This window comes from Sinocyclocheilus grahami, unplaced genomic scaffold (genome assembly GCF_001515645.1).
Source record: "Sinocyclocheilus grahami isolate Dianchi unplaced genomic scaffold, SAMN03320097.WGS_v1.1 scaffold19.1, whole genome shotgun sequence".
Taxonomy (NCBI): domain Eukaryota; kingdom Metazoa; phylum Chordata; class Actinopteri; order Cypriniformes; family Cyprinidae; genus Sinocyclocheilus; species Sinocyclocheilus grahami.
In genome coordinates this window covers 202,843-230,835 of record NW_015505198.1, presented here as the reverse complement: position 1 = coordinate 230,835, position 27,993 = coordinate 202,843, and the positions used below count along the sequence as shown (strand labels likewise).

At 37.6% G+C, this 27,993-nt stretch overlaps 1 protein-coding gene across 3 annotated transcripts; it reads left to right on the top strand.

Annotated features, from left to right (window-relative positions):
* Positions 1–27,902, top strand: rab11fip3 (RAB11 family interacting protein 3 (class II)). 3 transcript variants are annotated; one of them, XM_016236595.1, is made up of 16 exons: positions 1–3,135; positions 6,479–6,572; positions 9,306–9,379; positions 12,615–12,784; positions 15,715–15,927; positions 17,942–18,076; positions 19,305–19,340; positions 19,731–19,818; positions 20,745–20,989; positions 23,072–23,153; positions 23,364–23,501; positions 23,590–23,745; positions 25,928–26,068; positions 26,146–26,333; positions 26,702–26,770; positions 27,221–27,902. In XM_016236595.1, the coding sequence occupies exons 1-14, from the start codon at positions 421–423 to the stop codon at positions 26,257–26,259; spliced, it is 4,401 nt and encodes a 1,466-aa protein (XP_016092081.1). In that variant the 5' UTR covers positions 1–420; the 3' UTR covers positions 26,260–26,333; positions 26,702–26,770; positions 27,221–27,902. The 3 variants fall into 3 exon arrangements, with proteins under 3 accessions (XP_016092081.1, XP_016092075.1, XP_016092088.1); XM_016236589.1 differs by having other exon boundaries at positions 26,146–26,770; XM_016236602.1 differs by lacking the exon at positions 17,942–18,076 and having other exon boundaries at positions 26,146–26,770.
* The last annotated feature ends 91 nt before the right edge of the window (positions 27,903–27,993 follow it).

Below are 27,993 nucleotides of genomic sequence, written 5' to 3'. Positions count from 1 at the left end.
GTTTTTTTTTATGAGTAGTAATCCTGTTATTATGTGTTGATTAGGATGTGGATCAGCATGTTTTGAGAAGTTTTATGTTAAATTGATTAGATGTGACTTTGAATGCGGGACAGGGAAACGGCCAACATTTTTTTTTTCATGGAGAGATTTGCATATCGGGAAAAATATATCAGCCCATATGAGCTGTATTATGGCAGTGAAACATTATCCCTGTGTCCACTAAAGTAAACAGTAGTTGATCATTTACAGGGAGGTGGACGCTTACGCATGGGTCTCGACAAGGATATTTCTTTTGGTGCGTATGCTGGAAGAGGCCACCAACTGCTTTTGAATTCCGAACATTATTACCTTGTGGAATCATAACAAAGGATCAGAATTTCTGGAATATTTCCATTGTAGAGGAGAGAAATCTTCTTTTCAATGGAGCAAGTTCTCTCCAGCCCTCAGGGGTGTTCTGAGTGGGAGGTGAGCGGGAAAGCGGAGTGGGAATCCGAGCAGAATCCCCTCGGATTTCTCCTAATGGATAAAGATAACAGTTCTGTTGGTGATTCTACTAATGAAATTTTTCAGGAAAATGCCATAAACCTAGATGAGCTGTTTTGGTCCTCTCAGTATTCTGGGCAGACGTATTCCTGGGAAAATGGTTTGGAATGTGTCTATCCCGAATGGAAGACTCAGCCTCATCCTTCCCAAGATCTCAAAGGAGAGGGTTCTCCTGGAGGTTCTGAAATTGTTGATGGAGATCTCATCTGTTTTAATTCTAGATCTACTAGTCCTACGCTCTCAAACATACCTGTGCAGAACCAAAACAACTTTTATGACCTTCATGAGCAGGTGCCTGATTTCCTGCAACCTGTGGAGGTTACTGCCACTTCAAACTCTCTAGTTGTGTACACCGGTGAGATGGGGATTATTGACCCCACAATTCAGTCCGACAAAACAATACTACAAGAAACTCACCTCCTTGAGGACACACTTTTAACAAACTGTGAATTCGGCCATAATTCCTTAGAGGAAAGAACATTTGTGAACAATGGCAGTCAGTGCTTGCTTCCACACGGGATTCATCTCACTCTGGAATCTGAAGGTTTGTTGCCCGTTTCTCCTGTGGAGTTGTCATGTACAGATACGAACTCAAATCCCAAGCCTTCAATTATTTGTCAGACACCTTTATCTACACCAGAACACATCTACCTCCCATCCTCAACCCTTTCCTGTGAGGCCATCCCTCCAATGACCTGTACAGAACCAACTGCCCTGTCATTTCACGAGGGTAATGCTCCCCTTCCAATGAATGAGATGGAGATGTTGTTACCTGGGCTGCTGGTTGGAGGTCTATACTCTGAACAGGAGAGTAGTAAGCCCTCAGCTAGTAACGAGACCCATGACGATGATCTTCAGAGCCAAGAGACAACAGACGCTAACATAGAAAAAACACAACTATCTTCTGAAGCAGAGACTGTCTGTAGGACTCCATTAGGTGAGTCTTGCATATCACCTGAACTTTGTGAAGAAGTGTTGTGTGATTTATCCACAGAATGCACATTTGATGTACCATTGGAAACGGTTGGAGAAAAGATAGAGGAGGTTGCATCCAATGCTACAACTGATAATGTTTTTTCTAAAGCAAAAACAGAACTCACACCAATTGCGTTTGTTGATTTACAAGCAGATGATCCTTTAACTGAAAGTCTACTTGTCAAAGATGAACATAAAGAGTCCACAACAGCCTTGCCAGTCTGCACATCTGAGCATAATGCCTTAATTGGCCTCTCGCCTGAGGATGACATCTTATCTGAGGACCACAGCCAGCCCACACATTCAACGGAGGCTGAAGCCTTATCTGAGGTGCCATATGATGGAGATATTCCTGATTCCATGTTTGAGATCTTAACAGACAGCATCTCTTGTGAATCTGTGCCATCTTTAGACTCTGAATTTCCACCTGTGACAGATGCTGTTGAGCTAACAGAACAGGACAAATGTGATGCAAACTCACCTGATCTTAAATCTAATGCACTCACCTTTGAATTTCAGGATAATGTAACAAATGTAGAAACAGACAACGTAGACAGTGACCCTGAGGCTATGGAGACACAGCGAGCCGATGTTACACCCACAATAGGTAACACAGAAGACTCAGACACACTCAAAGTTTTAGAGAGCTCAGATTTGCATCAAAATCAGGACGTAACCAATTCGCAAAGCAAGTCGGACAGTTTGGAAATTATTAATTTAAACCTAGATAACAGTAAAACTGACAACAATCAAGAACTAAATGCAATGAGTGAAACCTGTCAGGAACAAGTCAGTGCTCAACAAAAAGAGAGCACGCTTGTGGAAAATCTCACACATTTGGACCAACTGAATGACTCTTTGACTGCAAACTCAAATGCAATTGTAATAGATACACCTGAAGAAAATGTAACAGCTCACAATGACAGTCACGATACACCACCGAATGTTGAAGAGAAACTTTACAGTGTGTCTTTACAGGGAGGGGAGAGATCAGATTACATTTTGTTTACTCAGAATCAAGTCATACCTCATTGTGCAAGTAATCCTGATTCTTTAGAGTCCACTCCCTTCACCTGTGCAGGTGATCAGCTGACTGTGACGGGTGGACTTGTGGGGCTGGATCTTACAGAGACTGCCAGCCAATTGCGTGAAGCTACAGGAGAGGGAGAGGCGGAGTTTCTTGCTCAGCTTACACATCAGGAGGATTTCCATCAGCTGACACCATCACAGATAGACCTGGCACAAGAGCAACAAGTGAGCTCAATCGCCCCCAGCTCTCCTCCCTCCCACAGAAATGTCTTTCCCTGTGGAGCCAGCCTGGATGGGGAGGCCTACCTGACCTTGATGGAGAATAATCCTGATGCTCCCAACATTCCCAAACATGCAGAAATGACTCTGGATCTGTGCAAGGCCTCAGATGCTCTGCCGACCAAATCGCTCCATGACCAGAGGGTCCCCGTGGATTTGATAAACGTGCCTATAGTTTCCGCAACACCCCATAAAAGCGAGGAGCAGTCGGCTCTCCGAGCGGTTTTCCAGGCTTTGGATCAGGACGGGGATGGATTTGTCCATATTGAGGAGTTCATCGAGTTTGCAAAAGCATATGGAGCCGAACAGGTCAGTTTTTGGCATATCCTTGTCTATTTGTGTGAGTTTGTGGTGGCTAAATGTTGGGTGGGGGCGTTAATGTTATAAAAATGCTTTATGATTACAGGACAGTGTGTGTCTTCATTTGGTTCCCAAAGCTCAAAGTGAAACTTGATCATGGTGACACCCAAGAACTGCTCTTTTATTATTCAAACCCTCAAAGACTCAGGATACCACTCTTGTCCTCTCACTCTGTCTTTCATGGCGTCTTTTCATTTTTAGCTATCATTTGTTTTGCATCAGTTTTTACAAACTATGCAAGTTTTATTTAATTTACCAATTTTTTTATCAGTTTTTTGTTTGCCAAGTTTTTTTTTTTTTTTTACTACTTGCATTAGGTCTTCTGTTATAAGTTTTGTTTGATTTGAGCTTCCAAGACTTTGAAATCATCCTTTTTACAGCTGTTTTAGGGCATTGCATTGTCATGGTGACAAAGAAATAACTTTGCATAGAAATGGTTAGTAGGAATTTTTTACACTAAAATCATGTTGAAACTCATTTTTTTGTGGCTATACTGTTGAAATAGGCTAGTACTGAGTTCCATTGAATCCAGATTTTTGCTTATTTTAAAGAAAAAGAGGGACAAGTAATAATTCATTTTTGTTGTAATCAACATTGTCACATGTTCTGTTAATTTGAGCTTAATTTGTACTAGAACAGGAATATTCCTGGTAGTTAAGTAAAAAAAACCCAGTTAAGGTAAGAATGGATATTTGTTTTTGTAATGCATGTGAGTTCATTTAACAAAATATGGTCCTCTGTATTGCTTGATGAGCGTTAATGATGTTGAACTAGTGTTTATAGGTTTTTCTATTATGTATTTGGCAGGTCAGTACACAAGTGATGCTAGATGTTCAGAAGGAGGATGTATTTATTTCCAATTAGCTTTTGAGACATAGTTGAGCACTGGATGTGCCGATTTCAAAATCCCTCTGTGTTTATTTTGCCATTCAGATGAGAATATAGATTTGCGTTCCTGTTAACTCCTGATCCCCCAGACACGTGCCATTGTGCGTTTAAGAGAGGATAGATCTGATGCCGGAAGTCTGGCTCTTTTGTGACTTAAAACTGCTGATCCGATCAGCTGAAAGGTTAAACGGACAGATGAATGATAGAGAGGGGTGCATGGTGCAATACTCTTGTATTTGTCTTTTCATCATTGCTAGTCATCTTTTCTTAAATGCACTTGAAGTGTATACATATGATTTCTTTTTGCATTTGTCTCGAGTTTCTTGATTTTGCAGTGAGCTTGTGACAGGTTTAAACTTTAACCGCCCTGTTATGAGAAAAGCTTCACATATTTGCAACACTAAGCAAGTTTGTGTGTTCTTTATAAGGTAGTTTATGGCTTCGGGTGGAATTGCAAACCATACATTGTCCCAGCCTCGAGGGTCATTCCGTTGTCTGCGTGACTGTGATTGGACTCAAATTTGCACAGGTTTCTTCTCGTGATACAAGTGTACAGTATAAGAGCTTACTCAGCTGGTTGGATCACTGAGATGGTTTATGACTAAAAGGGTGGAGAGAAATAAACTTGATGAAGAATCAGGGAGACAGAAAGTGATATGATGTAAAAAGAAATGCTGAGTTTGTGTGTGGATATTTGTATTGGTCTCCGATATGTTTTCAGGACAAACTGGAGAGATATTGTGTCTGTGTGCATTTGTTTTTCATTATGATGTCGTTTCCATGTCTTTTTTATCTGTATGATACGGTTGCTATGGGATTGTGTGACGTTAAATGCAAATTCTTACCCAGAAGTAGCGTTTTCCAGGAAGGAACTGGTAATTAGCATCAGGTAGCAGAGCAAACTGTCCATGTGTGTGACTCTGAAAAAGCTGCTACTGTGCATTTTAAAATGTAAATAAGAATAAAGAATAATTTCTCTGTATGGAGTTAATTAGCTTTTGGAGACCTAAAAACTCAGTGTTTTTAACAAGATCAGTAGCCTGAGGTTATTTCTGCTTTAATCGGCAGATGTTATTAATGTGATTCAGTCAGTCACAGTTTTTTTTTATGTGTGAAATCAAAGTGACGCCACTCATGTGACTGATTCGTGATTTGCCAGTTTTCACACTTTGACTTGATGATTTTATATACAGGGGTGAAACGGCTCTGTGCCTGACCCACATTACATAAAGCAGTAATTTGATTAATTAATAAAATACCAGGAATAATAACCTTTAAATGATTTTTGAACTTGTGTATTAAACAGTTAACTTTTTATTTTAGTATTTTATGTACTATTATATATATTTTTTATATTTTGAATTGACTTTTTTAATGTTGAAGTTGTTTTAATTTAAGTTTTGGTAAATGAGTTTATTTTCAAATATTAGTATTTAGTTTATTTTTATTTCAGTTTCAATTTTAGTTTAGTTTTTATTTATTTATTGTATTATAATTTATATTTCAACTTCATTTCAATTGAAAAATGTTTTAGTAGTTTTATTTTTGTATTAGTTAGCAATAATAACCCTGTTTCCTACAGTATTTTAAGTGCTAATTCCCTGTCATTTTTTACTCACCCTCATGTCATTCGGAACCTGTATGAGTTCCTTTCTTTTGTTAAGCACAAATAAAGATATTTTGAAGAATGATGGTAATGAAACAATTGACGGTAGCCATTGACTTACATTGTATTTTCTTCTGTGTGTAAATTAATGCCTTTAAGGACTAAAATATCACACACACAAAAACAGAGTTTAATGTTTAGGCAACAGTTTGATGTTTTGATCTCTCGGTTGGAGGTATTTGAGGATGTTTGGTGTTTTTCTTTGAGAACTCTGATTCTGGAACTCACGAGTGCCATGCTGGATATCAGTTCTGCTGTTGCCTGGTTACCAACTGTGTGTAATTGTGTCTGTTCACTGGAGTGTAACATTACTTTGTGTGTGTGTGTGTGAGAGAGAGAGAGAGAGAGAGAATGTGTGTTTTACCTGCATATATCAGGGATGGACAGACTTTTGTCTGTGTTTTGTCTATCCTTGAGTTACAAATAAGTATATATAATGTTTTGTTCCTAAATACAAGATAACAGATTGGAAAAATGCTAAAAATGAGCCCACGCCATTTTTGACTCCCTTACTGTCAATTTTTGATTATGTAATTTGTGCAGGAGAATTTAACATCTTCACATATGTGTAAATAATATTACATTTCTTTTCTCCTCCTCTTTTCCTTTTTTCCTTTTTGTGGAAGAGTTAGTTCATGTTTTGGTGTCAAAAATGTAGTCCATGATGCGTAAGTTTGTGTAAAATGAATAGTTTTTTTTTTTTCATGTTTGTTGAGTGCTGTGTGTTTGTGGTTTCAGGTGAAGGATCTGACACGGTTCTTGGATCCCAGCGGTCTGGGTGTGATCAGTTTTGAGGATTTCCACAGAGGCATCAGCGCAATCAGCAATGAAGGTACTGCAGCAGCACATACAAACACACTCATGGCATGCTTTAAATCATGTGGGGAGTTTCCGTTAACATATGTTGCTTTTAATTAGAGATTAATTATATTACAGACATTATTACAGATATTACAGACTATCCCAAACCCTAAAATATAACTTTTGTCAATTTCAGAAAATAATAAAAAAATATATTTTTGTTGTTGAGTTTTTTCAGGTTTGGCTAGGAAATTCATCATCAGTTTTGTCCTCAAAATAATAGCCAAGTCAGAAACACAAACATTTCACAATGACTGCGTGATAATCTGATGCTGTTTAGTAAGGATTTTCCTGATGGAGCGTTCACATCTCCTGAAATACTGTGTAGATAAACAAAGTGCAAAATAATGAGTCGGAGCGTCTGTGAATTACTCGCAGTGAATCACACCGCTGAAATGGGAAATATGAGTTTCTTTTAAAGAAAAGAGTCTCATTTAGAAGAGCTTTTTCTTGCCACACAGGAGCACTAACATGACTGATATAATTAGATTTATAACTACATTAAACATTAAAATTAAAGAAAAAGTGAATTCATAACTTGACAGAACCTGGTCGTAAATGCAAAGATGATGTGGTGAACACACATGATCATCTTCCAATGTCTGCTGCCATACTTACACCTGGATTAGACACCTGCTAGACACAGATGCTTTACATATTTCAATCTGTCCTCTAAGGCTACGTCTACACAAAGCCAGAGCTTTCCCTATCCGATCCCCCCCCCCTCATCTCAAGCAATATCTGCGTCCACACGAAACCACAAAACCGACACAAAACGATGTAGTATACATGCCAGACCAGTATGTGGCGCTGTAATTCTGCCACAGAGATGCACTAAAAACGGATAAGAATACTTGGACTATGCGCATAAACCTTGCGTGTGGTATACAAACGAACATGGAACAATGCATTTATTAATCTGTGTTAATGTTAGTTAATAAAAAAAACAATCATTCAGTGTTTGTTCATGTTTTGTTGCTGTTACGTGACGTAGCGGTGTCTGACTAGGGGCGAGACGTGGGCTGATGACGTCATCGTTTCAGAAAGTATACGGATTCGCTGTCCACACGAAAACGCATGGGAGGCGTTTTCAGATTTATCCACTCTGGGACCCGGTTTAAAAATATATAGGTTTCACTCTCCCAAAACGCCGGATCTGTGTGGACGAAACACCTATACGATACAAAATGTATGCGTATACATCTAAACGCGTCTACGTGTGGATGGGGCCTAAACCTTCAGGATAGTTATTCTGGGTTCTGTTATCATGGGCTGTTTCAAAACTTGGAAAACTCTCTTCCTAGGAAAGGAATAGTTTACCCCAAAATTTAAATGTGCTAAAATGTACTTGTCCACAGGCCATCCATGATGTAGATGAGTTTGTTTCTTCATCAGAGCACATTTGGAGAATTGTATCACATTACACCACTTATTCACCAATGAATGCTCTGCAGTGAATGGGTGCCGTCAGAATGAGTCCAAACAGCTGATAAAAACATCCCAATAATCCAGACGACTCCAGTCAGTTAACATTTTGTGAAGCAAAAAGCTGTGTTTGTGTATGTAAAAAAACAAATTAAGATATTTTTAACTTCAAACTATTGCTTCTGGCTAAAATATGATTCCATAATCCATAATAATGCTTTCTGCAGTAAAATGTGGTCTCATCTGAATCAGAAGAGAAATATGCTCAGATACATTGGTGACAAGTGTCCAAAAGTCCAAAACGAATCTAAACGACTATATGGGTGTATTTTAATGTGAGAAGACACAGGGGATGGACTTTTTCCGTTATAATGGATTATGGAGTTGTATTTTGGCCAGACTATTTATAGTTAAAACACCTTAATGATGTATTTGTTTCTTACAAACATGCACCTTTCGGCTTCACAAAACATTAATTGATGGACTGGAGTGGTGTGGATTACTTGTGGATTATTGTGATGTTTTTATCATCTGTCTGGACTCTCATTCTGACGGCACCCATTCACTGCAGAAGATCCACTGATGAGAGAGCGATGTAGTGCTACATTTCTCCAAATCTGTTCTGATGATGAAACAAACACATCTACATCTTAAATACCAAATGTTTACATGTGTTTATTTAGGTGAAAATGTGGTCTTTGTTGAGTGCTCAATCACAACGTTTCAAAGCAAAGCCATACACTAGTCTTCTCATACACTCCTCATCTATCTTTAAATCTATTATGATGATGCTGGGATAGCTTAAAGCACTTTGCTTGGGTTTTCTACTCATAATACTTCAGAAATGTTCAGATCATGTTTCTAATGGCCTGCTGGGCATCCAGTGTTTCACGAGTCAGATTTCTTTCTTCATTAATAGATGAGTGACTGCTGGAGCATCTACCTCTCCCTGCCTGTATATTTGTACTCCAGAGCATTTACCAGATTCAAGAATCCTTTTTCAGGAGAAAAATATTCCTGCGAGCTGATACGGACTATTACATAAATATAGTTTCCTGGACTCCAGACAGCCGGGTTGCTCCGCGCAATGTATTCCATGGTGACTGTTTACAAATGAAAAACAAAAGAGAATGTGAATGACATAAACCGCTGTGTCTCCAAAACACTCAGTTACCATATCCTAGTGATGTTGATCAACCCAATATATAGAGATAGATAGATATTAATCTAAACATTATAATATATTCTCTTTTATATACAAGGCGTTTTTCCTTATCAGGATCTGATCCAGACTTCTACAAGACTCATCTCAGCGCAGTGGAAGCCAATGGACCTCCAGAGGAATATGACGAGGTATTACACGCCAACGTTGTGGTTATTGGGTCCATTTCTCTTCCCATCTTGTCAGGACAAACATAATAAATCAGCATTTCAGAACCCCATTATTGCAGAATCGTGGAATCCAGACCAGCACATTCCACAAATTCCCCAACAGATTGAAAGACCACAGACAAGCTCGGAACATGAGAAACAGAGCATGTTCTTTTCTCTGCTACAGCACCTCCTGCTGGTTCATGTGTGTTCAGTTCGATCATTATTTACTAACTACATATTCAGTGGTGTGTCAGTAGGATATATAATAATACCAGTTTACATTTACAAACATTCTTTTTTCCATGGATTGTAATAATCCAGTGAGGTTTTTGTGTGCACAAGGAGTCTGACAACAGCCAGTCCTCCACACAGAGATCTGATCTCATCCAGTCCATCTGGAATAACATTAAGAAACAGAAAAAAATGAGGCAGACTAAATCCAGAAGAACTGTGGCAACGTCTCCAAGATACTTGAAGAAACCTACCTGCAAAGCTGCAGTACTGTGAAAAGTTTTAGGCACTTTAGCTAAAAATGCTGTAAAGTGAGGGTGCTTTCAAAAAATAATGTTAAAAAGGGATTTTATTTATCAGTTAACTTCTATTAACTAAATCAAATTAACATTTGGTGTGACCACTCTTTGCATTTACAGTTGCACTTAGTTTTGCAGGTAGGTTTCATGAAGCATCTTGGAGATGTTACCACAGTTCTTCTGGATTTAGACCGTCTCGGTTTGTTGTGTTTCTTCATGTCATTCCAGACAGACTGGATGATGATCAGCTCAGATCTCTGTGTGGAGCACTGGCTGTTATTAGAGTCCATGTGCACATAAAAATCTCACTGGATTATTACAGTTAATAGCAAAAGGAATGTTTGTAAATGTAAACTGATATCTCCTACTGACACTACAGCAGAATATTGAAATATACAATCTTTCGATATATATATATATGTGTGTGCTTATGGCCCAGTCTATCCAAAGCTTTAATTATAATGAAGAGTTACATAACTCTTTATAGTTATCTGCATTAATATATTGTGGCACTAAATTCATAAATTGCGATTACAGAAACATAAACTCTTTTCCAAACTGCAAATGTGGTTTATTATTCCCAGCAGTCTTTAGAATATTCATTTTGTAAATACAGAAATGTGAAATGTGCTGCTTGGGGGTCTTGTTTTTGCGATCTGATTTTCCCTTTCCTCAATTCTGTCTTCCCGTCAATTCTAATGAAACACACACACACACACACACACACACACCTGTGTGTTTTCCTGTGGGTCATGAATAGCTGGGCTGTTTCCATGTTTGCTTTCAAAACACACTGGCCGAGGTGGTTTGTGTAGCACCTCGTCCAGAGGAACAAACACACTTACACACACGCATATGGTTGACAATATACAGGACTGGATGGTGATAGATTTTTTGTAACACACCCACACCTGTCATTCATCAGAACATATGATTGTCGCAGCACATGAATAAGTGTTTATCCGCACGTTGGGTGTGAAGTGTTAATGATTTGCTACATGAGAACAGATCAAAATGAATAACATCAATAGTCTGTCTTAAAACCTAGTGGGCCGCCTACCTAGACAGCAATCATAGAAACACTAAAAAATGAAGTCTAAGTAGGCAGTGCACTAGACTTCGAGTCACAGACACATAATGCATGCACACATTCTGTTTGGTGTGTTGAGAAGTTCTGTTGGCACATGAGTGTAATGTTAATTAAAGGGGTGGGGTCAGGAACACAGACTCCGCCCATTCCTGGTCCTCATGCCGTTCAGACTTTGGTCCTCATTTTCCAAGGCAGCAGACTAGGAGTAATTTCTCTCTCTGTTGACTCTATGTGGAGACTGTGTGAGAGAGAGAGAGACGGGAAACAGTTGTTGTTAGTTAGCGAACCTGTTTTTCTCGTGTGACGGTACTCAAGTAGGAAGAATGGTTCTGGGAATGGCCTCTCCAGTTTTAAGAGCTCCTCACGGACTCACACAGGTATGTCAGGCTCTGAGATGCAGGTTTCCTGATGGAGTTTGTTGTTTTGGTTAGAGCTTACTGACCGACTGAAGGTTTGAGGTTCAGTCTTGAACTTTTGTCAATCATTTGTGATGGTTATAGTATGTGAGATGTTAATCCAGTTTGTTTTTTAACGACTGTAAAGAAATTGAACAAAGAGTCTTACTTGTACCTTTTTTAGTTGTTAAATTTAAAAAAATGTTTAATATAGTTTAAATAAAGGGGATAAAAAGGAAAAGAAATCAGTGGATCAAGGTGTATACATTGTCTTTATTTGTAACTTTTTTTATTATTGATTCTTTTTTTCAAGAAAATGTATTACATAGCAGGCAAAGAAGAAAATAAACTGTAGAACAAGGGGCAAAAAAAATCTGTTTTTGTCTAACTTTTATATATATTTATATATATATATATATATATATATATATATATAAGAAAATGTTTTGCATAAAAAAAGAGAGCAAAGGGAAAAATAAAAGTAGAAAAAGGAGTATAATTTTTGTTTTGTAACTATTTAATTAGTTGTTTTTTTTTTAAAGAAAATGTTTTACGTAGTATTAAAAAGGGGAAAAATGGGGAGAAATAAACAGTAGAACAACAGGTATACATTCTGTGTATTATTTTTTTTTATATATACATAGTAAAAAAAAATGCTTATGTAAATAGCCGTATTAGACAAGATGCATCTTCAGTACATTTAAACTTGGCAATAAATAACAACAAAGCAACTGTTTCTCTTGTGAGGGTCTTTTAAAGTTTAAACCCTTGTTTTTGTGCAGTGGATGATTGACAGGTGAGTAGGCTGTTATCTGGAAAGCATCGGAACGGATTAGCATTTACACTACAAATGCAATGTAGTCATGTGTGAATGCATCAGATCATACTGTTCTGTAAACATTCGTCACAAACCTTAATAACCTCCTGCCCATGTGTGATTGCATGTGAAATGGACAAAAACTCTTTGCAAAATCTGCATTGAAATGTATAAACATTTCTCAACAAATTCTTCCAAAACCAAATGATATGAGCCATTATACACATTCATTTTATAACTCTTATGTTCTTACTGCATGTCAATTATTGATTCAGTTGTTTCTAGGAGAAACCTCTGGGATAAAGTTGATACTTGTAAAGTAAGCTAGTACACCTTTATGTCTCAAAGCAATAAAAGTTTTCTAATCAGTGTGTGTTTGCAGCAAGCGGAGGTCTCAGACAGCGCATATCTCGGGTCGGAGAGCGCCTACAGTGAGTGTGAAACCTTCACGGATGAGGACACGACGGCTCTGGTCCATCCAGAACTCCATGATGACGTGGAGACCGACAGCGGCATTGAAAACACACTCACGGATGGAGACGATCGCAACAGGTAACACACCAATGCACAGGTGTCAAATAACATGCCCAAAGACACTGGGTTTGTAAATCAACCAAACTCATGCCATAAATGCAATGTTGTTATTAAAGCAACAGCACACCCAGAAATTTAAATCAGAAATGTACTCACTCTCAGGCCATTCAAAATGTTGATGAGTTTATTTCTTCATCTTAACAGATTTGGTGAAATGTATGAGTCAGAATGAGAGTCCAAACGGCTGATAAAAACATCACAATAATCCACACCACTCCAGTCCATTAATTAATTCTTGTCATGTGCAGCAAAAAAACAAACCATTGCTTTTGGCCAATCCATAATATTGCTTTCTCCATTGAAAAAGTTGTCTTGTCTGAATCATGAGAGAAAAATGCAGAGATCAAGCACGTTTACAAGTGAAAACAGTCCAAAGCAATTCAAAACAAATAAGTTTGTGGATTGTGATGGACTTTTTTCACTGGAGGAAGCATTATTAAGGGTTATGGACTTCTGGCCAGAGGCAACAGTTAAAGCGACTTAATGATGATTTGTTTCTTAAATATGCATTTTTTTGCTTCTCAAGATGTTAACTGATGGACTGGAGTGGTGTGGATTATTGTGATGTTTTTATCAGCTGTCTGGACTCTCATTCTGACGGCACCCATTCACTGGTGAGCAAGTGATGGAATGCTACATTTCTCCAAATCTGTTCAGAAACAAACTCATCTACATCTTATATGGCCTGAGGGTTCAGCAAATGTATGATTTTGGGTGTACTATTCCTTTAACTAAAACTATAAAAAATCATTGCACTTATTTAAATAAAGCTGAAACTTAAAGGTGACATCATGAAAATCTGACTTTTCCAGGTTTTAAGTGCTATAATCAGGTCCCCGGTGCATCTACCAACCAAGGAAACGTGAAAAAGATTAACCCAGTAACTTTGTTTTGGTAAGCACAGAGTCACAAACGTCTGGCAGGAATGTCTGGCAGATTAAACTACATGTTACCGCATGTAAAGCTAGTTTAGGCTAGTTCATTCTGGGTAAGCAGTGTTTATTATCGGTCGTTGGAGTTTGGTTTGCATTGACACGCTGTGTGCCCAGTTGCTCCGGATCGCCAAAGAAAGGCCGAATCGCTTTAAGATGCGGTCGCCACCTTCACGCGTGCTTTGTGTGACTAACCGCAATGTTATAGTGAAACGAGGGTGAGTATTTGAGGGTTTTGTGTGTTTTTGTCGAATTTAAAGCGACAATAGAAATCAGTTTAATCCGTAACAGTTTTCTTGTTCATTTGTCTTTTTTTTTAATTGTATGTAAATACTTAGGTCTTAGTTTGTCCTTCTTTTACACCGTTCAAAAGTTTGTGATCGGTACAATTTGTTAATGCTTTTGAAAGAATTCTCACCAAGGCTACATTTATTTGGTATAAGCACAGTAAAATGCAGCAATATTTTGAAATATTATGATTTAAAATAACTTTTTTGTATTTGAATATATTTCTGTAATGACAAATCTGAATTTTCAGTCTTCAGTGTCATATGATCCTTCAGAAATCATTCTAATATCATTTGCTGCTCCAAAAAATTATTATTGTTATGCTGAAAACAGTTGAGCTGTTTCGTATTTTTGTGGAAATTGTGATGCATTTTTCATGATTTTTTTGATGCATAAAAAGTTCAAAACAAGAGCATTTATTTGAAATCGAAATCTTTTGTAACATAAATGTCTTCACCATCACTTTTGATCAATTTAGTGTGTCCTTGCTAAATAAAAGAACAAAACAAAAATTCTGACCCTAAACTTTTGAGCGGTAATGCATTAAAAGTACTTTAAAAGCGTGGTCACGGAGTTCACCAATCAAGCGCTTGCACTGGCCCGTCTGTCAGGAAACCAGTGATCCAATCAGCTGTTAATAGACTGGAACATTTGTGATGTTTTTCATCATTAATGTTACGTTTTACGTGACCTGCTCATGGTCACTGTCCTACTCTGAGTCTGTTCACCTTCATGAGCACTTCTGAAAACACTGGCATTGTGCTGTGGATTGTTTAGGTTTTGTGCTGTTCTTTGTTTAATCTAACTGCAATTCTTCAGACGTTTTTTAGGGCTGCTGAGAGATTAAAGTGAATTATCAGATTATCTTCCTCAAGACAAACTGTTCAAGTTCTGCCTCACACAAAAACACATAAGAGTGTTTTTCAAGGAAGTTGTTCTGTATTTTTATTGTAAGAATAAAAAAGAGCAGACTTTGATCAAACAATCAATCAGTTGAAATTGTAAAGCTATTAGAGAGACTAAATATGATGTGATAAATATTATGAAACGATATATACTTGATCAAAAAAATGTGACAATACTTTGATTCAGCAAGGATGCATTAAATTGATCAAAAGTGACAGTAAAGTAATTTGTAATGTTACAAAAGATTTCTATTTCAAATAAATGCTGTTCTTTTGAACTTTGTTAATCAAAAACAATTTTTTTGCGGTTTCCACAAAAATATTAAACAGTTTTCAGTATTGAAAATAAGCTTTTATTTCACAAGACTGGAGTTATAATGCTGAAAATTCAGCTTTGATCACAGGAATAAATTAAAATTTAAAATAGAAAATAGTTATTTTAAATGGTAATAATATTCTACAATATAATTGTTTTTACTGTATTTTTGATCAAATAAATGCAGCCTTAGTGAGCATAGAGACCATTTAAAAACATTTAAAAATCCTACAGACCCCAAACATTTGAGATTCATTTTTAGATTTATGGCCACAAAAAAAAAAAGTATTTTAATGTATTAATTTGCTACAAACTTTCACCATTGTTTCAATTATAGAAACGATACTAAAAAAAGATTATATTAGCCTGGCATTTTCAACAGCATTTAATGAACCCAATCAGTGGCTAGATAACTCCTTATATTTATTCCATGTGTTTCTGTTATAGGTTCACATTGGGCTCTGATTTGAATGGCCACACCCTCGTGGCCGTGATTGGAGGAGAGGAGGAGCACTTTGAGGATTTCGGCGAGAGTAACAACACTTCAGACCTGCTGCTGGCCAATCGGGAGGATGGAGGGTTGGGGCCAGAGGGGGAGGGAACTACAGAGCCACACCCAGACAGCCCACTGCCCCGCCCACTGATGCTGCTGTCGCCTAGGTAACACAGCAAACACAAACATGTCCTACAAATAGCGGATAAAAACGTTTTCATACTGCTTAAGTATTGTATAGCTTATACACTCCAAATATAGAACACAGTGTGCCATTATTCTTTAAACTTGGAAAGTATAAACATAGGCACTGTAAATGTTTATCTGGGCTGTACTGCATGAGCAGCTTGACACAAATAGAAATACACTATTTCTAGTTTCCACACAGTGAGAAAGAGAAAGTGAGTCAGCGCAGCACCGAAGGTCATGTGCATAATGAGACATGGTAGAGCCACTTCCTGACCACAGACAACAGTCTCCGTTACAAACCGTGTGTGTGATAGACGAAACAAAACAGAACGTGTGTGTCTGTAAGATGGATTGAGATGTTATGATCCCTCTGAGCAGTGTGTGTATGTGGTAAAAGGTAAACCGCCATGATGTCCTGCTGACTGCTCTATTATTTCTCTAGTGAGGTGTTATGATCAGCGGGTAAAGGTCGAGTTGTTGTGGTTATTGTTTAACTGCAATGCCGGTGATGTCAGGCGTATGCGATCCAGCACACTCCTAGACACTAGAGGAGAGACCATGGAAACACGACACGCTCTCAAACCTGTTGAAATAAACACACACACTGCTCCTGCTGCGTTACTCCTGCACTGTTGTGCTCACCTCTGTGTAGATCCTCCTCCGTCCTTCACTTTCTCAATTCAATGTTCCTCGTTCTCTCCCTCCCTCTGCTCATCACTGAACACTCGCACACTCCTCATTTCTCCTCTACTCATTTCTTCTGATTTATTTTTGTATTTATTTCTCCCGTCGCGTCTTCTCCTCTCTTCTGATTTCTCCTCTGCTCATTTTTTCTTATCTTCTACTAATGTCTCCTCTTGCATCTTCTCCTTTCTCCTCATTTCTTCCATCACATCTTCTCTGCTCATTTCTCTTGATTTGTATTCTATTTCTCCTAACGTTTCTTCTCCTCTCCCCTGATTTCTCCTGTCCATTTCTTCTTCTCCTACCCCTGCTCATTTCTCTCCTCATTTCTCCTCTTCTCTGCTACTTATCCTCTACTAATGTCTCGTTTTATATTGTCCTTTCTCCTCATTTCTCCTGTTATATCTTCTCTCTCCTCATTTCTGTACTCCCCTGCTTATATCGACACTCCTCTGATCATTTCTACTGATCTATCTTTTACTCCTTTCTCCTGTCATATGTTCTCTCTTCATTTCTCCTCTCTTCTCTCCTCTCCTCTCCTCTTTTCTCCCCTCCTCTACTAATTTCTCCTAATTTTTTCCTCTATCCTACTCGTTCACCCTGTCGTGTCTTCTCTCCTCTGCTCATTCCTCATTTCTCCTCCTTCTGCTCATTTCTCCTCTCCTCATTTCTACTGTTGTTTCTTATCCACTCTCCTCATTTCCTAATTTCTCGCTGCATCTCATTCCTCCGCTTATTTCTCCTCTCCTCATTTCTACTGTTGTTTCTTATCCTCTCTCCTCATTTCCTCATTTCTCGCCGTATCTCATTTCTCCTCTCCTCATTTCTACTGTTGTTTTTTCTCCTCCTCATTTCTCCTGTTGTATCATTATTTCTCCTCTCCTCTGCTCATTTCTCCTTGTTTGTCCTCTATTCTACTGATTTCTGTTCTCCATCTCATTTCTCCTTTCCTTATTTCTTATCTCCTCATTTCTACTATCATATCTTCTCCTCTTTCCTTATTTCTCCTATCCTCTGCTCATTTCTTTGCTCTTTTCTCCTCCTATTAATTTCTCCTCTCCTCTAACCATTTCTAATTTCTCCTCTCGCCTACTGATTTCTCCTGTTGTATCTTTTCTTCTTTTCTCATTTCTCCCTTCCTTCACCCATTTCTCATCATTTCTCCTCTACCAATTTCTCTTAATTTCTCCTCTTTCCTACTCATCCTACTCCTTCCCTCTGCTCATTTGTCTTTTCCTCTGCTCTTTTCTTTTCCCCTCATTTTCCCCATTGTATCCTCTCCTCTCCTCTTGTCTCTGGTCTTCTCAGCCCCAGCTCTTTTCCTGCTAGTTTCCGGAGTTTCCTTCAGTCGGAGGCGCTGGAGTTTTTCTGCACTCACTGTCATAAGCAGATCAGTCGTCTGGAGGATCTGTCCACGCGACTGCAGTTGCTAGAGATGAATAGGTAACACGCCTGCAGCATGTGCACGCCTCCCCCGCGTGTGTGTTGAGTTTGACCACTGTACACGCACACACTCACCGTCTGCATGTGTGTGCTTCATAAACATGCAGGCATCCGTACAGTGTTGCATGACTCGTGTGAAGGCTCCGTGTTTGTTCATTCTGTAGGTGAAGTTTGTGGTGAGCATAGATGCTCTGCTGTTGATGCTGTGGTGTTGTGTGTTGTGTGTGTATTTGATGCATGCACAGTAGTCTTTAAGTGCTTTTGAGATAAATGTTACCAATATAATAAAGGCTACATAATATAAATACAAGACAGTGTTGATAGCTTAGAACTCACAGGTTAACAAGTTTCTTAAAGATACCATTCACTCAAAAATATCAATGCTGTTTTCATTTGCTTACCTATATGACTTTCTTCTTCTGTACAACACCAAAGAAACACATATTTCATGTCCAGGGAGCTCTCTTCCATAGAACGACTGCATTCATTGACCAACGGATGTATAGATTTCACAATTGAGATTTGAGAGCTATGGTGAATGGGGCTGTTTTTCAGTAAAGTTTTGGTCTTATTTGGTCTATTGTATGACTTTAGAAGACTTGGAATATAGCATAAAAGTCATAAAGTCTAGTAGCATAAAAGTCATAAAGTTAAAATCTACGGGTTTGGAATGACTTGAGTTTTCATTGTACTGTACCTTTAAGAACTGTATAACATTGTGTTGACATTCTACCCGAGTTTGCATAAAATATTAATTATGTTGCATTGGTCAGTTTTTCCAAAATCAAGAAAGAAAAATAGCCTTTTCCTAAATTTGGAAACACAATTTCTCCAACTTTAAATTGTTAACATTAAAATATGGTATTTTGTTTAAAAGATCCTGGAAAATCCTGGCTTGTCCCAAGCAGCAGTAGGGAACATTGATGAGGGTCTGTTTTTTGATTCTGAATAGAATAGAAAAAGCTGTTTCTCTGGGTTCAGACTTGTGCAACAAGAACAGAATCTCTTTTCACGCATCCATGTTACACCTCCATAAATACAGTGTGTTTATTTGCGTGTGCTGTGAGGTCATTACCATTGAAAGAAGAGCATTGATTCAGCCTTCAACTTTAGCGCTTCGCTGAGTGTTTTTTGACCTGCGGTTCACAGGTCACGGATGGAAAGAGTTTTTCCTCTTTTCCTGCTCTCTCTTCCTGACTCGTTTCCTGTTTTTTCTCTTTTTTTATAGTTCCAGCAAGAGGCTGTCCAGTAAGAAAGCAGCAAGGTGAGATCCTCCCTCTCAATGCACCAAATAGTTTTAAGGACAAAATGACAATGGAAGTCTTTTGTGATGTTTCGTGTCATTTTGGATGCTTTTTCTGCTCACTTAAATTTTTCAGAGAACAAGACTTGCATCTTAAGTAATTTTGCTTGCAAAATTAATAAGACTTAATATCTTGCAAATATTGCAAGTAAATGTATCTTCAGTCAAGAATGTTTAGAAAGCAAGAGAAAATACTGAGGAGGAACATCATTTTTTGCAGTGTTCTTGGTCGACTATGTTTAAGTTTGCTGGTCCACAAGCAAGAATAAAAAACAGGCTGGACCAGCATGGAAATTCATGCTGGTTTATGGTTCAGCAGGGAACATGTTGAAATGTTGGTGTGTTTTTCAGACACTTGCAGCAGTCTGGCACTCTGGATGTCATGGGAGATCTGACTCAAGACATTTTGGACCTTGCGGATCATGACATCACAGACAAGGTTCAGAAACTAATATGGAAATTGTGTCAAACTGGTTCAAATGATGCATTTGATGTGGATTGGGTTGCTAGTTTTGTCATCAAATGGCAAAAAGTAATTTAAAATGTTAATATTACCATGCTACAGTATCTTTTCAACTTTATTTATATATCTCTTTATACAGACCAGATCGTTTCAAAGCAGTTTCACAGTAATAAACAGGAAAATAACACATCAATGATGCTACAAATATGAGACCAGTTCAATAATGACAGCAGAATTTGAATTTAAGTCAGTTCAATGTTGATTTAATTCAGTTCAATAACTGTTAAGTTAATTGATTATGAAATAAGTTCAGTTCAGCTATAAGCAGCTCAATAGTGTCATTATTCACCTCAAATCAGTTTAATGTTGATTAAGTTCAGTTAAATAAGTGTTAATAAAATCCATTACATTTTTTCTGCTACATTCTCAGTTTCTGTGCATCAAAATTATGCATTATTTTTGTAACATGTTTATTAAAATAAAACTAGGTTTTTAGTATGCATTAACAGCTTGATATTATGACAGTTTAAATTAATAAAGACACTTTTGTTGGAATATGTTACTGGTTTAATTTAGATCTATTTCAACAGATGAGTCCAAGACTGTCTTTCAGTTTTGACAAACTTTCATTTGTTATCCAGCTAGATAATGTTACCTTTGTGGCATTTAAATCAGCAAAATTTGCAACAGCTATATTTAGTTTAAAACAAATGTAAAAAATGTTTTTTAACATTACGCTATTCACTCATAAAGCAACTCAGTTCAGTTCAAGTTTTGTTCTCATCCGACTGTAACAGTGCAGTCAAAAATGCTAAATTATTAACATGACATGGACATAATAGAAAAACTGATGTTTTGTGAATGTGAGAGGGATTTGGATGAAGGTTGTGTCTGTCCTGCAGGTGCTGCTGTTGGAGAAGCGCGTGTGCGAGCTGGAGAAGGACTCGTCGGAGAGCGAAGAGCAGCATGCACGCCTGCGGCAGGAGAACCTCACTCTCGTCCACCGCGCAAACGCTCTGGAGGAACAGCTGAAGGAGCAGGAGCTGCGTGCGGAGGACGACTTACTCGTGCACACACGTAAACACAGAGATGCTCTGAACAAACTCCAGCGAGAGAGAGACCTGGAGATCGAGAACCTCCAGGCCAGGTGAGGGTGGACAAAATATATCTTTAATGATTAATGTAGAATGGGATTTTGAGAAAATTCGCTGTGAGCAACCAACAACATGTTTTATTTATATCTAGTTTGGACAACATTGCAACAGACTTGTCAGGGTTCAACAAGATTTTTTTCTGCTGGATTCGCACTTTCCCTGCCACAAAAATTATAAATAATTTATCATTTAAATAATTATAAATAAATAATTAAAATTAAATTTTTATATGTCCCAGAAAAATATTTATTAAATTCAATTTTCTAGGTTTTAATATGCAATACCAGCTTTATATTAGGAATAGCAAAACGTTACTGGTGAGCAGTGTTGGATAAGTTAAAAAAGTAATGAATTACTAGTTACTAATTACATCTTCAACAGTGTAATTAAATTACTCTCTCCAAAAAAGTATTTAAATACTTATTACTAATTACTTTCTAAATCCTATATCAACCTTGACAAGTTAATGAAACAAGAATAAACATTAAACGGTTCTTTTTTTAAATTCTTTCAAATAACTACATAAATTATTCTGGTCACACTTTAGATTGCTCACTGACTTTTGCCTCAATATACTCCTAATTACGGCTTCTTAATACTCAGTAAAGTAGTTGTTAAGTTTAAGAAGGAATTGGGTAGGATTAAGGATTTAGAATAAGGTCTTGCAGAATAAGACATTAATATGTGCCTTTTAAGTAATAATAAACAGCCAATATCCCAGTATTATTCATGTTAATAGTTAATAGTGAGAATTGGACACTAAAGTGTTACCAATATTCTTATTAAGTCACCAAAGTATTTAAAGTGAGAAGGGTACATAAAAAGCATGCATTTTAAGGTTAGACTTTACATTTTGATGTTAAATCCACTCTTGTATTGTGTATAAATGTTCTACAGTCTATTCACAGTATTAAGTTCAATTACATAAGAAGTAACTGTAATTACATTGCAGAAAAAATAAGAGTAATCCCTTACTTTACTTTTTCAAGGGAAAAGTAATTAAATTACAGTAACTAATTACTTAGTAATTAGTTACACCCAACACTGCTTTTTTTTTACCCATTTTAACTGATGATTCCAAGATTATCGTTTTCTTTTAATTTGAATAAATCTTCATTTATATTGTCCAGGTATATCATGTTACTTTTTGCACAATTTGCAACAGCAACATTCCGTTTTATTGCAAAAAACAATATTTAAATTGCGAAACATTTACAAGATCAAATTAATTCAGAGACTTGCCTGTTTATGGGCTGTGTATTTCATAAGTCTTGCACCACATACTGTTAAGCACATTTGGGGAGGTGTAATTTTATTAACAGTCCTCCTGAGAAAGTCATTAGCTCAGGTACAGAGTCTTATAATAGTAGAGAAATATGAAGACATATGCATCACATGCAACAAACACGGTTTCTCACTGTTCATATATTCCAGGATGATTATAGTGTTGTTATTGTTAACTAAAACTAATCAAATGTAACATAATAATAATAATAATAATAATAATAAATAACATGTTTTTAATTTACACAGTTGAAATATATTTTTTTAAACTTTTACAATTTTGAAATGTTGCTTTGGCAACTAAGTGAATTAAAGTAAGTTTAGTTAAAGTAATAAAATTACTCAAATTAAAGTTGAAATAAAAATAAATTAAAGCTACATATAAATATTTTTAAAAACTATAACATTACTAAAACAAACTGGAAATATAAAAATAAAAGCCAGTTCAAAATGTTGATAAACAGTATATAAATAATGCTTAAAATAACCCTACAGCTGAACAAATTCAAGACAGCTTTAATGGTTTCTGTGTTATTTTGTCCAACTCTTCTGCGTGAGGATAAGATGTTTGCCATCTGCCATCTAGTGGAAAACAGCATAAATTCAATTTGATTGGTTTGGTTTGAAGTAGCTCTGAGATTACTTGGCTCGACGTTTAATATAATCCGGCTGTGTTAACATGACTTTTATTTTCTCTCACCCAGTATTGTGTTTGAATGTTTTCATTGTGCGCTCTGCCCCAAAAGAAAATATTATGGTGCATTTTTGTCTGTGTGCCCGTGTGTGTTCAGGTTGCATCAGTTGGATGAGGAGAACAGTGAGCTGAGGTCATGTGTTCCCTGTCTGAGAGCCAACATCGAGAGACTGGAGGAGGTACCAACACACGCAGAGTCTCATACACGTCTGTAGATCACATACAGAGTCCAACATGACCTGTTTGTCACATCTGCCAATGCTGAGTGAATTAAGACGAGTTAATGACCATCAAACCTATTTTTACATTATTTTGATTCATTGTTTTAGTCACTTTTTAATAATAAAAAAATAAAAGTCCAAACGATGTCTAAGAGTAATTTCTTTCAGGAAAAGAGGAAACTTCAGGATGAGGTAGACGATGTCACAGATCGACTGAACGAAGAAATCGAATCTCGCAGGAAAATGGCCGACAAACTGAGCCATGAACGTCACACAAACCAGAAAGAGAAGGAGTGCACTCAGGGGGTGAGACGTCTTCTATTTGTCTTTATAGGTGTGGTCACATGGTTGTTCATCACACCCATGGCTGTTAATGGCTTCTCTGTGTGTGTAGTTGATAGAGGACTTAAGAAAGCAGCTGGAACACCTGCAGCTGTTTAAGTTGGAGACTGAAGTGAGAAGAGGCCGATCGGCCAGCTCCGGCCTGCAGGAATACAACACTCACATGAAAGAGAACGAACTGGAGCAGGAGATACGCAGACTCAAACAGGTATAAACACACTCAAACTGGTAAGAACTGACTTAACCTGTTAACCCGCATCTGGATGGCAGCACTCTGAACGCTCTTAGTTTGCACGTGTCAATGTTTACAAATAGATTCAATAAAAAGGGACAAAATTAATCTTGACAAACAATATATCATTCTAAAGGTCTAAGCCTCAAGCATCGACAATAGATCGCTGTTTTTCAATGGAAAGCTTATAGATATTGTCTCAGAAAAATGGTTGCAGGAATCAAATTTTTCATGGTATCTTCTTCAGATTTGAAATATAAACTCATGAGACGTGACTTTCAACCCATTACTTTTCTGGATTGCTCCAGGACTGATTTCATGTATTTGTATATGAATTAAAAAAATAAAAATTTCAAGGCACTTCAGTGTCTATAACTTTTTATCTTTTTGAGCATTATCAACTCTGGATGATGGATAGGAAAGCCCAAAGGGCCTTCTTTCCAAAGACACCAAACACACATTGTGTGAGTATCACACTGTTGTCAGGAACTGTTACAATTTTACGTTTGGTAGGTCATTTTCAGCTATTAGTCCCAAAATGGGGGGTGCAGGTTAACAGGTTAAACTGGTCAACACAGACTGAAGCACAGACTTAAATAGGCTTAAAACAGACTTAAAAACAGACTCAAAATGGTAAAAAGCAGATTCAAACAAGAAAAACACACTCGAACACACTTTAAAAAAAGTTTGGTAAAAACTGGTTAAAACAGATGAACCCAGGCTCAAACAGCTAAAAAACAGACTTAAATGCAGAATCAGACTGGTCAACAGACTAAAACCAGACAACAACAGGCCCAAAACATTTAAACCGGTAAACTGGCTCATAATGGTTTACATACAGTATATAAAACCAAACTGGTCAACAGACTCACACAGGTAAACACAGACTCGAATAGGTAAATGCTGATCCAAACCGGTAACAAACTTAACCAGAGACTTGTTTAAAGACTTACAAAAAACAGGTAAAGGCTGATTCGAGACTCAAATTCATACTAGTCAACAAAGGAACAGGAAAACGGGAAAAACTTAAACCCCAAAGACTCAAACTGGTAAACACAGACTCCCACTGGTCAACGTAGATGTTAAACCAGGTACACAGACTCAAGTGAATCCACACAGACAGAAAACAGGTAAACACTGACCCAATGCTCAAACAGGTAAACCCATTCAAGATGAATAGTCAACACAGACTAAAAAACTGGTAAAGACTGACCCAAGACCTAAAGTGGTAAATATATTCAAACTGGTTAACTTGGACTAAAAGCACAGGTAAACACAAACTACTCAAATTAGTTAACAGACTAAAAAGAACCGGTAAAGACTAGACTCAAACTGGTCAACTCGGACTGGTTAACACAGACGGACTGTGTTGGCTAATTAGTCAGCACGTACTAAAAAACAGGTAAAGACTGACCCAGGACTCAAACTGCTAAACAGACTGGTAAACACAAACCCAAAAGACTCAAACAGTTAAACAGACTCAAAAGTTAGTCAACACAGACTGAAAAACAGGTAAAGACTGACCCAGGAATCAAACTGGTTTACTCAGACTAGTTAACACAGACTCACACTGGTAAACACAAACAGACTGTGTTGGCTAATTGGTCAACATGTACTAAAAAACAGGTAAAGACTGATGCAGGACTCTTAACTGCTAAGCACGTAAACACAAACCCTGAAGACTTAAACAGGTAAACAGAATTAAGTTAGTCAACATAGATTGAATAACAGGTAAAGACTGACCCAGGAATTAAACTGGTAAACTCAAGAGTAGTTAACACAGACTCAAACTGGTAAACACAATCCAAAATAACTCAAACAGGTAAACAGATTCAAATTAGTAAACACAGACCGAAACAAACAAACAGATAACTACACATCCAAGACTCAGACTGGTAAACACAAGCCAAAAAGACTCATACTGATAACTGACTGTGTTTGCTAATTGGTCAACACAGACTAAAAACAGGTAAAGACTGACCCAAGACTTAAACTGGTTAACAAAGACTGATAAAAACAGGCTCAAACTGGTAAACACAAACCCAGAAGTCTCAAACCGGTAAACAGACTCAACAGGGCCACGGATAACAACAGGGCCAAGACTCAAACTGGTAAAACCGGTCCAATATCTCTGTTGTGGTTCTCTCTCTGTGTGCAGGATAACCGCAGTCTGAAGGAGCAGAACGACGAGCTGAATGGTCAGATCATTAATCTGAGCATCCAGGGAGCAAAGAGTCTTTTTACAGAGTCACTCTCAGAGTCACTCGCTGCCGAGATCAACAACGTCTCCCGCGCTGAGGTCTCTATCACACTGTTATGCTTATGCATGCTATTGATATGAACACTTTGTGATATTTAATGTGTGTTTGTGTACAGCTGATGGAGGCCATCCACAAACAGGAGGAGATCAACTTCCGCCTGCAGGACTACATTGACCGCATCATTGTTGCCATCATGGAGTGCAACCCCTCCATCCTGGAGGTCAAATAATCACCATTGCGACGACCCTGATTTATGAACTGAAACGGGAGGCGAGAGGCATAAAGAACAGACTTGCAGATGATGTGAAGAATCCAATCATTATTTTGATCAAATCATTTAACAATTCCGAGCACTTTTAATGTGAATGAGTGTGTGTGTGTGTGTGTGTGTGTGTGAACGACCTTGTCCTTTGGTTCCTGTGACTTCCCTGTGTTTTGGGATTGAGGCGCCAATTCCCTCTGTGTATGTTCACAATTCATAGATTGAATTTCAGTGTAAGAAACTAGTTTAAGTTACCAGTGTAAGTCTGGTTTAAGCAGTCACACCGTTAGCCCATGTGAGGGACATTTGCTGACCTGAGGGTTGAGCGTGTGCATACGATTAGCTCGTAAACGAGTTTTTGCAGAAAGTTTTCACTTGTGTTTTTTTCTTTAAATTCTTATTTATTAAGATGATGCAGAACGCAAAGGATCAAGGGAGGCCGACGCTCACCAAGGGAGCTTGCAGTGTTGCATTGTGGGTAAGGTAATCAGTCCTGTGCGATTTCTCGCTGAGGATATTCGTCCTCTGTCCTGGATTCTTAACAAAAGACTTTCTGTACAGAAGACACTTTAAATCTCACTGGAAATGTTCATTGCACTCTGATTCATTTTATTTTGAGATAATATTGTTTGCTATTTAAATAGTTTGAAAGAAAATGAGGTGAAGTTGTTCTATCAACGTTGGCGGGAAAAAGAAGCGGGCACTAAAGGGAAATCGAACCGTTGACAGACACGCGGGAAAAAAGACTTTTGCTTCTTTCTGCTTTTCAAAACTCTTTCTGTCTCTCTCTGGTGAAATTTGGTGTAAATATCGATCTAGAACGTTTGTATTTTTCGTTCTTTGAATCGTATTTGTATGTACAAATGGAATTAAGATTCCGTTTCATTTGTCTTCCACTTGACCGGTCTCTTTTCGTCTGTTCCAGCAGCACACCATTATGGAAGTACATCCCTCTCATCCGGCACAAGCATGTTTGATTTGTATCCCACGCTGCAGTTCACATTTTTCTTTTCCCTCTGGTTTTAAGACCCGTCCGATCAGTTTTTCTTATAAGACGATGCTGGAGAACATTTGAAGACGATTCCGCTGCTGTCACGTCTGTATGGCTGTTTTAAAGCTACTGTAATGATACTGATGGACCTTAAAGCGCGGGAACTTTGCTTCTGTAAACTTTTGAATACACGTGCGTTTACCGCCGGCTGCCTCGTTCCTTAATTTCCTTCCAGAGACAATAAGGAAAGACCTGAATCTACTGCTCTTGACCTGTCTGATGTTAAACAGCTGTTTTCAGTGTCCAAAGACAGCATTTCACCGCTTAGAAGGAGTTCTGCTTGCCACTTAGACTTTAAAAGACTAATAATAGTTATAAATACATGTTAATAAAACAAAAAAGTACTCCTCGTAATGGAGAATACAATTGTAAAAAAAAAAAAGTTGACTAATTGTTAAGGTTACTGTATAAATGAAAGATATCAGTATTGTCTTCTGTTGAATGTTTTGCTTTCTTTTGAAGATGCCCCTATAAGATGTATCTTTTACAGTTCGGGGTCTTAAAGATTTTCAAATAATTGTATGAAGGTTAAAAGAAAAGTGAAAATAAAATGAGTCACCAATAAATTAAGTACAAATAAGTTCTTTGTGGATGTTTCTTTTTTTTTATACTTCACTGAACCTACTTCACATGAACACTAGAATAGAATA

Coding starts and splice junctions, on each gene's coding strand:
- rab11fip3 (XM_016236595.1), top strand. CDS start 421: ATGGAGCAAGTTCTCTCCAGCCCTCAGGGGTGTTCTGAGTGGGAGGTG. Junction 12,785..15,714: donor GATGGAGACGATCGCAACAG/GTAACACACCAA, acceptor TTTCTGTTATAG/GTTCACATTGGGCTCTGATT. Junction 20,990..23,071: donor ATCGAGAACCTCCAGGCCAG/GTGAGGGTGGAC, acceptor GTGTGTGTTCAG/GTTGCATCAGTTGGATGAGG.